Consider the following 15205-nt stretch of genomic DNA (forward strand, 5'->3'; position numbering starts at 1 on the left):
ATTAAAAAGCCTAAAAACTTAGTTTGAAGTAAACAATCAACTGATCACATATCAACTCTACTGTAACAACCAAGCATGTTTAATGAAAGATTCTTTCAATAAGTTTAGAAACATTCCCATGGTAACAAGTTAGAAGCCAACTGAAAACCAAATTAAGATACTAAAAAAAATTCCAAACTTTACAAATAATATAAATTAGTAATGAAGCTAAAATTATTAAGGTGATTTTATTATTTTGAATTCTCTTTCTGCATTCTTATTAAATCTTTATTGACACTTCCTCTTCTGATTTGATAAAACTAATTAATAAGACAGAGCTAACGTTATATTCCACAAATGAAAATATGGATGAGCACATTGTAAAACAACAATTCCCTGGTTTGGTTTTATGGTATTTTAAGTTTGCTTTGACAATGCTGACTCAATGTAAACATTATATCTCCTATAAAAGAAAATCCAACATAGAAAAACAATCCCAAATGATAAGTCTGCTCAGCTGGTAGCCTTGAAAATTTAAGAAGTGATATGAATTCCATCTGGAATGTGTATTTTTGCAGTTTGCTTCAGATTTGAGACAGCATTCCTTTTGTTTGTTTTCCCTGGCAGTTGTAGGAGTGTCATTCACACACTTGAGTAATTCAATAATTATGTCCTAGGGAACTCAAACTTAGATTTTAAAAAATTTTTACTGTTCCTTGCTTTCATGTTTTCACCACTGGTGGGATTGGCTTGAAAACTCTCTCTCCATGTTTTCAAATTTTCAAATGTATACATATATGTGCACATTAAAGAATAGTAATAAAATTAATAATTTTTCACTATAATCCCTATGTCCACCTTCCCTATTGCATGCTCCCTCATCCCATCATTGTTTTACTTTCTCTTACAGAAAGCAACATCTTGAATTTTGTATTAATCATTCCTTACTTTCCACTTTCTCCTTCAAGGTAGGTATTTCAAAATAGCATTATTTTTTTCAATTTTTCTAGTTTTGAAATTTAATTAAATGGAATAATTCTATAGAATTGCTCCATGACTTGCTTCTTTTGTACTATATTGTTTTTGACATCCATCCATTTGATGTTCAGTTCCTGAAGTCATTCATTTTCCCAGCTGTATGGTATACTGAGGTATAAATGTATCACAGTTTATACATTCTATTATTAAATGGATATTTAAGTTATCTCCAGTTTGAGGCTATTATGAAAGTATTTCTGTGAATAATCTTGTGTGTGACTTCTGCTACACATGCACAACTACTTCCCTGAAGCAAACATTTAGGAGAGGGCTTACTGGGTTGTAAGAAAGGCACAAGTTAAATTTTACTAGTTAATGCCAAGTAAATTGTACCATTTATACTCCCACCAACTCTGTGTGAGATTTCTTGCTACTCTAACTCCTCAGCAACAGTGTCACTGTCAGACTTTCAAAGTTGTGCCAAACTAGTAGGTGGGAAAACTTTATCATAGTGTTATTAATATATCTAATCTGAATACTGATGAGGTTAACCAACAATATTTTTATTGGTTATATGTATTGCAAAATATTCTCCTAGTTTGTGGTTGACTTTTTATTCTCTTTAGGTGTTCTTTGACAACAGAAAAGTTTTAATTTTAATGTAGTAAAAGTTATCCACATTTTCCTTTATGGTTTGAAAGTTTTTGACCTGCCTAGTCTCCAAAAAATTCTTCCCTACTCTAAGTCAAATTTCTAATTATATCATATTGCATGCAAATGTCAAATCATTATGTAGTACACCTGAAACTAACATATTGTATGTCAATTGTATTTCAAAAAAATCAATAAATAAAGAACAGTGAGGTGTTTTTTAAAATTCCTAATTATAAATTTATAATTATATTCTGTAGCCTATAATATTTACCCACGTGGAACTGACTTATGTGCAGACACATGAAGTGCAGTTATATATTTTCTTTACATGGATAACCAATTGGCCCCCAAACATTTATTGAATAGCCCATTATTTCCCCATTGAGGAATGTCACCTCTGTCATTTATCAAGTTCTCTTTTTCTCTCAAGTACTGCAGTCTCATTAAGATATGTTTAGTTTTGTTAAAAACTTTTGCACAGCAAAGGAAACCATGGACAAAATGAAAAGACAACCACTGAATGGGAGAAAATATTTGCAAGTAATATGATTGATAAGCAGTTAATATATAAAATATATAAACAAAATATATAAACAGCTCATACAACTCAATGTCAAAAAAATAAGCAACCTAATTAAAAAATGTGCAAAAGACCTGAACAGATATTTTTCCAAAGAAGATATACAGATGACCAACAGGCACATGAAAAGATGCCCAACATCCCTAGACATGAGAAAAATGCAAGTTAAAACTGCAATGAGACATTACTTCACACCTGCCAGAATGTCTATCATCAAAAAGACCACAATAACAAATGTTGGAGAGGATGTGGAGAAAAGGGAACTCTTGTACAGTGTTGACAGAAATGTGAATTTGTGTAGTTACAGTGCAAAACAGTTTGGAGTGTCCTCCAAAAACTAAAAATAGAACTAACACATGATCCAGCAATTCCACTCCTGGGTATATAGCTGAAGAAAACAAAAACCCTTATTTGAAAAGATACATGCATCCCAATGTTCATGGCAGCATTACTTACAATTGCCAAGATATGGAAGCATTCTAAGTGTCCATCAACAGATGAATGGATAAAGAAGATGTGATATATATATATATACTACAGAATACTACTCAGACATAAAAATGAATGAAATTTGCCATTTGCTACAACATGGATGGACCTGGAGGGTATTATACTTAATGATATTAGTCAGACAAAGACAAATACTGTATGTTATCACTTATATGTGGAATCTAAAAAAATAAAACAAACTAAGGAATATAACAAAAAAGAAACAGACTCACAGATATAGAAAACAAACTACTGGTTACCAGTGGGGAGAAGGAAGAAGGGAGGGGCAAGATAGGGGTAGGGGATTAAGAAGTACAAATTACTATGTATAAAATAAATAAGCTATAAGGATATATTTTACAGCACAGGGCATATAGCCAATATCTTATAATAACTATAAATTGAGTATAATCTATAAAAATTTTGAATCACCATGTCATACACTTGAAATTAATATAATATTGTAAATCAACTATACCTCACATATATATATATATATGTACCATTATATAAATCACAGGTGTATTATGGAATTAAATACAAATGAAGTGAAACACAAAAAATAAATTAAAATGGAATTATTTAAAAAATAAAAAAGACTTTAATGTACTTAATGTAAAAAAAAAGAGATACTTTTGGATTCTTATGATTTCTCTCTTGTAGAATTCTTTAGGATTACTGTGTCTGAGAACTGATTAGTGTCTTTTAATAACTCCAGAAAAAAAATGCTTTTTTTTTGCATTCCCTCTATTATCTTCATGTGGAGATAATTCCAACTGAATGTATAATGTCTCCTACATATTTTACATTCTTTTATTCATATTTCCCCATTTTTAATTCTCTGGACTTACTTATGGGAACTTTCTTCAGCTGTATCTAATTTGCTTCTAAACTCATCCACTGAGAGATTTTTTGTTTTAGTTTGCTCGATTTTTGGTTTTTGTTTGTTTGTTTGTTTGTTTTGGTATTCTGTTGATTGCTTAGAAATTCTCTGGTTCATTTTCAAACCTAGTTGTTCCAGCCTTGTTTTTTTTTTTTTTTTTTAATTAGGGTATAATTGCTTTACAATGTTGTGTTAGTTTCTGCTGTACAACAAAGTGAATCAGCTATATTTATACGTATATCCCCTCCCTCTTGGACCTCCCTCCCACCCCCCCACCCGCCCCATCCCACCCATCTAGGTCATCACAACACACCAAGCTGAGCTCCCTGTGCTATACAGCAGGTTCCCACTAGATGTCTATTCTACACATGGTAGTGAAGCTTCTCTTTTATTTCTTTAATTATTTTAAGCATTGTCATTTTGATTCTGTGTCCAATAATTTTGATATTTGACAACTCCAGATCTGTTTTTCTCATCTCCTGTTTCTACTGCTTCTTAACCCATAGTACTTTGTTTTCCTGTGTGAGTGTGTGATTTTTTTTCCTTTGTTTTATTTTTAGTATTAGGCAGTCATTTTTCAGAGAACTTTATCTGTGGAAATTCTTTGAAGAGGGAATTGAAGTTGACTTTCTTCATGGAAGGATAGTGTTTCCTATTATCACTGTTAATGACAGAGCACTTAAATTCACCACTTAAATTTTGTTCTATCTATATATATAATGTGATTGACACATTTCTCTCTTTCCTGAGTTCAGTGATATGCTTAGTAACTTTCAAAAAGCTACTATTTGTAAACTATTTAACACTACATTTTAATCAGAAGGGTCACTCAGAGTATCTACTTTGCCATAGTGCCAAACTAGGAATATATTCACATTTTGAGGCTTTTTTCTGTATTTTTTAACCCATGGTTGATGAACTGTTATAAAAAGGCTGCTTTGAATTTAAGGTTACTTTGCCAAATACAAGATTTTTGGCTTATAAGGATTCATAGTAAAAACATTTCTGGGATCTATCAGGTGCTTGCAGAAATATAGCTAGGTGACCTCATCCATTCTCAGAGGTAGATCCTAGATTTCAGACAGCTATCAGTACCAAAAAGAGTACAATACACGAGAAGCTACATTTTCTACAGTTTCTGATGTTTCCTCAGTCTTGGGCTCCAACCTTCGAGCTGTGACACATAAAAAAAATATTTCAGAAGTAACCCTGAGGCCTAAGGCTTCATAAGAATACCTGTACACTATCCACAGGAAGTTGTTCAGGTCCTCCAATTTCTTGCTTCTTATTTCTTGCTCTTTGGATTATCTCTCAGAACTGACTCTCACCATCACTGTTGCTTGGTGTTGGTGAATTGGTCACTGACAGCAGGTTCCTTCCTTGGTTTAATCCTTTAGCTCTTTTTTTTTTGTCCCCATAGTAATTTGTCTTCCACAAAACTTTTCCTATTTTGGGTCATATTCCATTTGTTCATTTCCTGGGTTTATGAGTTATCTCTAGTATTCCCTCCTTCTTGAGCAACTGGCTTATCTAGATCTGTAAATTATAGTATGTAGAATTCATAAGGGAATTTCTTGCCTTCTTCAGTTAAAGGTGCATTACTACTCAAACAAAACTGTTGAGAAGCTTACCTGAATTGGTCTTCCATCAGGTGTCAGCACCTCTTCAGAAAGTTCCATCATCTTCAGGGCCATCAGAGCAATGGGTTTAGCATGGCAGAGGCTTTTTCTGTGGAGCCCTGCAGCAACACAGTATGCATCACCTATTGTTTCCACCTGCAGCAGCCAGACAAATCAAATGCAAATGTATGATAATGAGCCAAAGTAGAAATAGTTATCTGCAATCACAAATGTTGCTGGAAAACATATCATCAAAACACCAATAAATCAAGTAATTAGACAACAGAGTATAATCATAAAAGAGTTTGCAAACAGCCAGAGTCAAATACTAACATGTCACTCCAGAGCTGTTTGTTCATCAACATTAACACCATAGATGATCATTGAAATCAGAAACAACTAGAATATAAAATAATTATCCCTCACAAAAATAGAATTGTCACTGTTTTGCCTGGATATTTTCCAAATAATGACTTTTTACAAAGACACTCTCTCATCTCCTTCAAACCTTCAAGTAGACCTTCACTGGAAAGTAAGTTTTTTGCAGTTTTTCCCAATTACTCCACACTTTTTAGTGTTTATTTTTATTTTTTTAATTGAAGTATAGCTGATTTACAATGTTGTGTTAGTTTCAGGTGTCACACTTTTTGATATATCTGTAATTTGTTGTCTAGTCTATTCTTATTTACTCTTAATAATTATAACACATAACACTTCTTGAATTCATACTCTCTACCATTAATTGCATCAACTGCTTTACATGCATTATCTCATTAAATCCTCACAAATATCCTAAATGGAAGAAACTAGTATTGGTTATATTTGAGAGATGAGAAATTCATGCACAGAAACCCATCCATAATCTTACAATTAAAGAGTTAACAAGCACTGTCAAGAGTCTTTCCAGACCATGTCAGCAACCATTTTGAATGGCTATTGTGATTGTTAAATATTTTCAATATTTACCCAGGGTTAAAACTTCCAAAATTCCAAAGTATAGAACATGGTATAAAAGTTAGGCACAACTCATTTCTAGAGGAAAGTTTTCTAATTATCCAAGGTAGATATGGTGATTATGTTCAACGGCTCTAATATTTTAATTAGAGAAAAGTGATGAAATATTGCATTAAATGTCCAATTCCAATATCACTTTTTCTGTGAATCACTCCATGGTCCCTTCATTAGTTCTTAGTAGGAAAACTAATCCTTTCTTCTACTCTGTTTCAACACCACACCTCTATATTATAGCTTTCATCATAGGTTATAATCAATATGTATCAATATATAATCAATATGTATCCACAGCTACAAAGTGAGCTCTTTAAGAATGGGATCATGTCCTTTTAATGTCTGTACTCATAGTGCTCACGATAGTGTCTTAAATATAGCTATTTAATAAATAAGTATCAAATGAATAAATAATCAACCATATTTAACTATGATTACAATAACAGTTATTCTAATCAGTTGCTCATTTGCCCCATTTATTTTATGAGCACCATGTAGACCTGTGTGCCATGTAGATCTGGGTAGGAAAAATTTGCCTCTAAATTACTGGAGATGCTTCTATCATAAATATAACAAGAATTACAAAATATTCTATTAGTTAAGATTTAACAGCAATAATTACATTTCATGTGAATGAATCCTAACACTTTAATATTAAAAAGCTTCTCTGCATTAAATTCTGTGAGCACAAATCTAGGGAATGTGATGACAGCGCTTATGAATCTCATGAAACTAGAGATGCCAAAATTATCAATGATTATCTGAATCTTATCAGGAAATATGCATCAAAAATGATTCAAATACACTCAGACCTATCATGAAGTTCCACATCTTCACTTCAGGATCTGTTTTCTGAGGCCAGAAAATGGAAATTAAAATTGTATGGTAAGAACAGAAAGATGATGCAATGTGAGTTAGCAAAAGTTTTATTCTAAATACTAAAATATACTTCCACCAAAAACTCTCATTGAGGAAGAAAACCAGCAAATAGCAAACGTCTGAAATGTGGTCATTTACCATTTCCCCCTAAAAACACAATGTCTTTTGCTAAACCTCAGATTTATCTCATACTTTTGTATTTCTATACAATTAAAACATCTAGAATGCTGTTAGTTATATAATTTGAAACTAACTTCTGATTTTCAAATATTAGAACACATAAGCAGTAAATTATTTGTATAAATTGAACTGCTCTCCAGTCACTCTGAACATGCATGTTCCTGGAGCATGATCTTTTCTTGGAGTCTCTATCATCATCAAACTTCTCATCAGTATTATCTCCACTATCATTTCAGTAAAAATTTATTGAATACCACTAAATGTGTATTTCTAGAATTTGTACCATAGGCATATATAAAGATTAGTTAGTTATATGTTGTACTTTCTCCTTAGGTATATATAATGTAATAGTATGGAGAAGATGGACCAATATGTTAACAAATGACCAAAAAAAAAAATCAAATTAAGTACACAACATAAATATAAGAAATTCACATTAAAATCCATTCATGTAAGATTACATAACATTTAGTTTCCAAATATTTAAATCCAGACTAGCTATCAGAAATAATAGGATCAAGAGCTAGGTAAGAAATAGACAGCAAAAAACCCATAGATTAAGATGTGGAATTTTCACAATTATTCTTAAACATCCAACATAAAAAAAAAAATTCGAAAAGATGTTGTTGTCATCATGGCAGGCTAGATTATGCTGCAGTAACAATACAACCTGCAAATCGTAATGCTCTGAAATAGCAAAGGTTTTTTTCTGATTCATGTTGCATATTCATGGGGGTTAGGGGATTGGGGTAGAGGAGAGAAACATTGTGCCACATCTCTTCACTCCAGGGACAATGCTAATAGAATCTCCTCATCTGAAGCTCGTTGCCATGTCAGAAGAAAAGAGGTTCTGATTATACACGAGCTTAAGAGCTCTCTTAAAGCTTCCTCCCAGAAATGACGTATATGGCTTTTTCTCATGATTCATTCGTCAAAGCAAGTCACGTGACCATGTTTGACATAAAGGAGATGGGAAAATGCAACCAACCTTGTGCTCAGAGAAGGGTTGGAAATATCTGGTGAATAGTACAAATGAGAACATGAATGAATATGTGATCGCTTAGAAATTTTCAAATAACTAGATGTCTGTAAAGTGCAAGTAATACATCCTTGAGATGTTTTTCTTTCCTTGTAGATATATTCAGTATCTTAACCTGAAAATCTTGGATGAAACACCTTAGTAATGCAGCTTTCCATTAAAGTTCTATTCTTTTCTCTTCTCCCTTCATCTAAGTCAGGTCTATACGAATTTAGCAGAATTGAATACATGTGGAAATTTTACTGGATTCCCTTCAAAATTATGTCAACTTTGCTTCAAAAGGAGCAGGGAATGTGAAAGCATTATATATCAGTTAAATTTCTTTTGAGGCTGTTTCCTTGAGTTAAAACAAAGTTAAACAAGTAGACATTATAAACATATTACCAAAAAACTGTCCAAAAAGTTGACTATGATCTGAATTCCTTTATAATTGTCTCAGTGTTTTTTTAATAGACACCATCTAAAATAGTGCATCTCATTTATTTTCAGTATCTCCAACCTGTTCTTAAATGACATTAGATAAAAATAAAGATGACTAAACTAAACTTGCAGATGGAGAAGATAGAGCTTATGCAAATGTCAGAAAAACCTTACATCCTTCTCTGAACATAAAAGAGGAGGCTTAAATACTAAAAATATTATGTAACAACTGTTGTCCCACATATTATTATACCTGCTTTTATCAAACTTTAAAGAATTCATCTATCTCAGTATATCTTCTCAACACTTTATAATCAAACTCCCTACATTATTCAAGAAATAAAGGTGGTATAAATAAACTTCTTAGAGTTATGCATTCACCCTTTTTATTTACTTTACTTTAGCTTTAGATTAATTATTTAAAATAATTTATTTATACTTTCTAATAGAAGCTCATCCTCATGTTTTCTTCTCCCTCCCCTCCAGATTAGTGTTCAAGAATTATCTGGGAAATTTCTTGGAAATTTGGGCACAGTGGGGAAGAAAGAATGTGTGTGTTGTAAATAAGGGTGAGGGTGGTACTGGGGCTAGGATTACCCTACAAGAACACTGCACACAACTGGGCAATAAATAATCTCTGCCCCATGAAACTCATGACCACCTCAGTCCTTCCATCCCATAGTCCTGGGATTATCTTCCTTTGAACTTTGTAGAACTTGTGCAAGGGAGTTTGGGGAGAGGGCATAATAGTAAAGAGTCAGAGAACTCTGACAGTCTACCTTACTGGACAGCCTCCCTCTCTTCATCTGGACACAATCAAGAGGAGAAACAAATTAGAAAGTCTGCTTTTCTAGATTGGTTCAAGATGGTAGAGTAGAAGGACTTGTGCTCATGCCTTCTTGCGAGAACACTGGAATCACAGCTAAGTGCTCAACAATCATTGACAGTAAGACACTGGAACTCACCAAAAAAGGTACCCCACGTCGAAAGACAAAGGAGAAGCCACAATGAGATGGTAGGAGGGGTGCAATCAAAACAAAATCATATCCCATAACCGCTGGGTGGGTGACTCACAAACTGGAGAACAATTATACCACAGAAGTCCACCCACTGGAGTGAAGGATCTGAGCCCCACATCAGGCTTCCCAACCTGGGCATTGGGCAATGGGAGGAGGAATTCCCAGAGAATCAAACTCTGAAGGCTAGCGGGATTTTATTGCAGGACTTCAAGAGGACTGCAGGAAACAGACACTCCATTCTTGGAGGGCACACACAAAGTAGTGTGCACATCAGCATCCAGGGGGAAGGAGCAGTGATGCCATAGGAGACTGAACCAAACCTACCTGCTAGTGTAGGAGGGTCTCCTGCAGAGGTGAGGAGCAGCTGTGGCTCACCACAGGGACAAGGACACAGGCAGCAGAAGTTCTGGGAAGTACTTCTTGGCATGAGACCACCCGTAGTCCACCATTAGCCCCACCAAAGATCCTGTAGCCTCCAGTACTGGGTTGCCTCAGGCCAAACAACCAGCAGGAAGGGAACTCAGTCCCATCCATCAGCAGACAAGTGGATTAAAGTTTTACTGAGTTCTATCCACCACAGAAACACCAAGCTATACCTACCACCAGTTCCTACCATCAGGAGGCTTGCACTAGCCTCTTAGATAGCCTCATCCAGCAGAGGGCAGACAACAGGAGCAAGAAGAACAACAATCCAGCAGCCTGTGGAATGAAAACCACATTCAAAGAAAGATAGACAAAATGAAAAGGCAGAGGACTAGGTACCAAATGAAGGAACAAGATAAAACCCCAGAAAAACAACTAAATGAAGTGGAGATAGGCAACTTTCCAGAAAAAATATTCAGAGTAATGATAGTGAAGATGATGTAGGACCTCAGAAAAAGAATGGAAGCAAAGATCAAGAAGATGCAAGGAATGTTTAACAAAGACCTAGAAGAATCAAAGAACAAACAAACAAAGATGAACAGTACAATAACTGAAATGAAAAATACACTAAAAGGACTCAATAGCAGAATAACTGAGGCAGAAGACCAGATAAGTGACCTGGAACACAGAATGGTGAAAATCACTGCTGTGGAACAGAATAAATAAAAAAGAATGAAAAGAAATGAAGACAGACTAAAAGACCTCTGGAACAATATTAAACACACCACATTCGCATTATAGGGGTCCAAGAAGGAGAAGAGAGAGAGAAGGGACCTGAGAAAATATTTGAAGAGACTATAGTGGAAAAATTCCATAACATGGGAAAGGAAATAGCCACCCAAGGCCAGGAAGCACAGAGAGTCTCAGGCAGGATAAACCCAAGGAGAACCATGCCAAGACACATAGGAATCAAACTGACAAAAATTAAAGACAAAGGAAAATTATTAAAAGCAGCAAGGTAAAACTGATAAATAACATACAAGGGAACTCCCATAAGGTTAACAGCTGATTTCTCAGCAGAAACTCTACAAACCAGAAGGGTGTGGCACAATATATTTAAAGTGATGAAAGGGAGAACAGAAAACCAAGATTACCCAGCAAGGATCTCATTCAGATTTGATGGAGAAATCAAAAGCTTTACAGACAAGCAAAAACTAAGAAGATTCAGAACCACAAAACCAGTTCTACAGCAAATGCTAAAGGAACTTCTCTAAGTGGGAAACACAAGAGGAGAAAAGGACCTACAAAAACAAACCCAAAACAATTAAGAAAATGGTAATAGGAACATACATATTGATAATTACCTTAAATGTAAATGGATTAAATGCTCCAACCAAAAAACACTAGCTCGCTGAATGGATACAAAAAAAAAAAGACCTGTGTATATGCTGTCTACAAGAGACCCCCTTCAGACCTAGGAACACAAAGAGACCAAAAGTGAGGGGATGGAAAAAGATATTCCATGCAAATGGCAATCAAAAGAAAGCTGGAGTAGCAATACTCATATCAGATGAAATAGACTATAAAATAAAGTATGTTCCAAGAGACAAGGAAGGACACTACATGATCAAGGGGTCAATCCAAGAAGAATATATAACAGTTATAAATATATATGCACCCAGCATAGGAGCACCTCAATACATAAGGCAAATGCTAACAGCTATAAAAGAGGAAATCGATAGTAATACAATAATCGTGGGGGACTTTAACACCTCACTTATACCAATGGACAGATCATCCAAAATGAAAATAAATAAGGAAACACAAGCTTTAAATAACACGTTATACCAGAAGGACTTAATTGATATTTATAGGACATTCCACCTGAAAAGAGCAGATTACTCTTTCTTCTCAAGTGCACACAAAACATTCTCCAGGATAGATCACATCTTGGGTCACAAATCAAGACTCAGTAAATTTAAGAAAACTGAAATCATATCAAGCATTTTTTCTGACCACAATGCTATGAGATTAGAAATAAATTACAATGAAAAAAATGTAAAAAACACAAACACATGGAGGCTAAACAATACATTACTAAATAACCAAGAGATCACTGAAGAAATCAAAGAGGAAATCCAAAAATACCTAGAGACAAATGACAACAAAAACATGACAATCCAAAACCTATGGGATGCAGCAAAAGCATTTCCAAGAGGAAAGTTTATAGCAATACAATCCTACCTCAAGAAACAAGAAAAATCTCAAATACACAACTTAACCTTACACCTAAAGCAGTTAGAGAAAGAAGAAAAAAAATACACAAAGTAAGCAGAAGGAAAGAAATCATAAAGATCAGATCAGAAATAAATGAAAAAGAAATAAAGGAAAAAATAGGAAATATCAATAAAACTAAAAGAAGGTTCTTTGAGAAGATAAACGGAATCGATAAACCATTAGCCAGACTCATGAGGAAAACAAGGGAGAAGACTCAAATCAACAGAATTAGAAATGAAAAAGGATAAGTAACAACTGACACTGCAGAAATGAAAAGGATCATGAGAGACTACTACAAGCAACTATATGCAAATAAAATGGACAACCTGGAAGAAATGGAAAAGATCTTAGAAAAGCATAACCTTCCAAGATTGAACCAGGAAGAAATAGAAAATATGAGCAGAACAATTGCAAGCACTGAAATTGAAACTGTGATTTAAAATCTACCAACAAACAAAAGTCCAGGACCAGATGGCTTCACAGGCGAATTCTATCAAACATTTAGAGAAGAGTTAACACCCATCCTTCTCAAACTCTTCCAAAAATTTCAGAGGAAGGAACACTCCCAAACTCATTGTATGAGGCCACCAACACCCTGATACCAAAACCGGAAAAAGATACTGCAAAAAAAGAAAATTACAGACCAATATCACTGATGAATATAGATGCAAAAATCCTCAAAAAACTAGTAGCAAACAAAATCCAACAACACATTAAAAGGATCATACACCATGATCAAGTGGGATTTATCTCAGGGATGCAAGGATTCTTCAATATATGCAAACCAATCAATGTGATACACCATTTTAACAAATTGAAGAATAAAAACCATATGATCATCTCAATAGATGCCTAAAAAGCTTTTGACAAAATTCATCACCTATTTATGATAAAAACTCTCCAGAAAGTGGGCATAGAGGGAACCTACCTCAATATAATAAAGGCATTATATGACAAATCCACAGCCAACATTGTTCTCAATGGTGAAAAACTGAAAACATTTCCTCTAGGATCAGGAACAAGACAAGGATGTCCACTCTCACCACTATCATTCAACAAAGTTTTGGAAGTCCTAGCTATGGCAATCAGAGAAGAAAAAGAAATAAAAGGAACACAAATTGGAAAAGAAGAAGTAAAACTGTCACTGTTTGCAGATGACATGATACTATACGTAGAAAATCCTAAAGATGCCACCAGAAAACTACAAGAGCTAATCAATGAATTTGGTAAAGTTGCAGGATAGAAAATTAATGCACAGAAATCTCTTGCATTCCTATACATTAATGATGAAAAATATGAAAGAGAAATTAAGGAAACACTCCCATTTACCATTGAAACAAAAAGAATAAAATACGTAGGAATAAATCTATCTAAGGAGGTAAAAGACCTGTATGCAGAAAACTATAAGACATTGACGAAAGAAATCAAAGATGATACCAACAAATGAAGTGACATACCATGTTCTTGGACTGGAAGAATGAATATTGTGAAAATGACCATACTACCCAAAGCAATCTACAGATTCAATGCAATCCCTATCAAATAACCAATGGCATTGTTTACGGAACTAGAAATAAAAAATTTTAAATTTGTATGGATACATAAAAGACCCCAAATAGCCAAAGCAATCTTGAGGGAATAAAACGGAGCTGGAGGAATCCCTGACTTCAGATTATACTACAAAGCTAGTATAGTACCTTTATACTAGCTACAAATCAAGACAATATGGTACTGTCACAAAAACAGAAATATAGATCAATGGAAAAGGATAGAAAGCCCAGAGATAAACCCACGCACATATGGTCAACTAGTCTATGACAAAGGATGCAAAAATATACAATGGAGAAAAGACAGTCTCTTCAATAATTGGTGTTAGGAAAACTGTACAGCTACATGTAAAAGAATGAAATCTGAACATTCCCTAACACCATACACAAAAACAAACTCAAAATGGATTAAAGACCTAAATGTAAAACTGGACACTACAAAACCCTTAGAGGAAAACATAGGAAGAACACTCTATGACATAAATCACAGCAAGATCTTTTTTGATCCTCCTCCTAGAATAATGAAAATATAAACAAAAATAAACAAATGGGAACTAATGAAACTTAAAACTTTTGCACAGCAAAGGAAACCATAAACAAGACAAAAAGACAACCTTCAGAAAGGGAGAAAATATTTGCAAATGAAGCAACTGACAAAGGATTAATCTCCAAAATTTACAAGCAGCTCATGCAGCTCAATATCAAAAAACAAACAACCCAATCAAAAAATGGGCAGAAGACCTAAGTAGACGTTTCTCCAAAGAAGACATACAGATGGTCAACAGGCACGTGAAAAGGTGATCAAGAAGGCTAATTATTAGAGAAAGGCAAATCAAAATTACAATGAGGTATCACATCCAACCAGTTAGAATGGACATCGTCAAAAAATCTAAAAACAAGAAATGCTGGAGAGAGTGTGGAGAAAAGGGAACACTCTTGCACTGTTGGTGGGAATGTAAACTGATACAGCCACTATGGAGAACAATATGGAGGTTCCTTAAAAAACTAAAAATAGAATTGCCATATGACCCAGCAATCCCACTACTGTGCATGTACCCAGAGAAAACCATAATTCAAAAGGACAGATGCATCCCAATGTTCTTTGCAGCACTATTTACAATAGCTAGGTCATGGAAGCAACCTAAATGTCCATTGACAAATGAATGAATAAAGAAGATGTGGTACATATATACAATGGAATATTATTCAGCCATAAAAAGAACGAAATTGGGTCATTTGCAGAGATATGGATGGACCTAGAGACTGTCATACAGAGTGAAGTAAGTCAGAA

The 15205-nt window shown here is 34.3% G+C and overlaps 1 protein-coding gene across 1 annotated transcript in view; it reads right to left on the reverse strand.

Moving 5' to 3' along the window:
* Positions 1-15205, reverse strand: part of GUCY1A2 (guanylate cyclase 1 soluble subunit alpha 2) — a 415463-nt gene that overhangs the window by 128521 nt on the left and 271737 nt on the right. Inside the window, exon 6 of the mRNA XM_036861930.1 lies at positions 5195-5338. Within this exon, the coding sequence (XP_036717825.1) occupies positions 5195-5338 (144 nt within the window). The remainder of the gene's footprint in view (positions 1-5194; positions 5339-15205) is intronic.

This window comes from Balaenoptera musculus, chromosome 8 (assembly GCF_009873245.2).
Source record: "Balaenoptera musculus isolate JJ_BM4_2016_0621 chromosome 8, mBalMus1.pri.v3, whole genome shotgun sequence".
In the NCBI taxonomy this organism is placed as follows: Eukaryota; Metazoa; Chordata; class Mammalia; order Artiodactyla; family Balaenopteridae; genus Balaenoptera; species Balaenoptera musculus.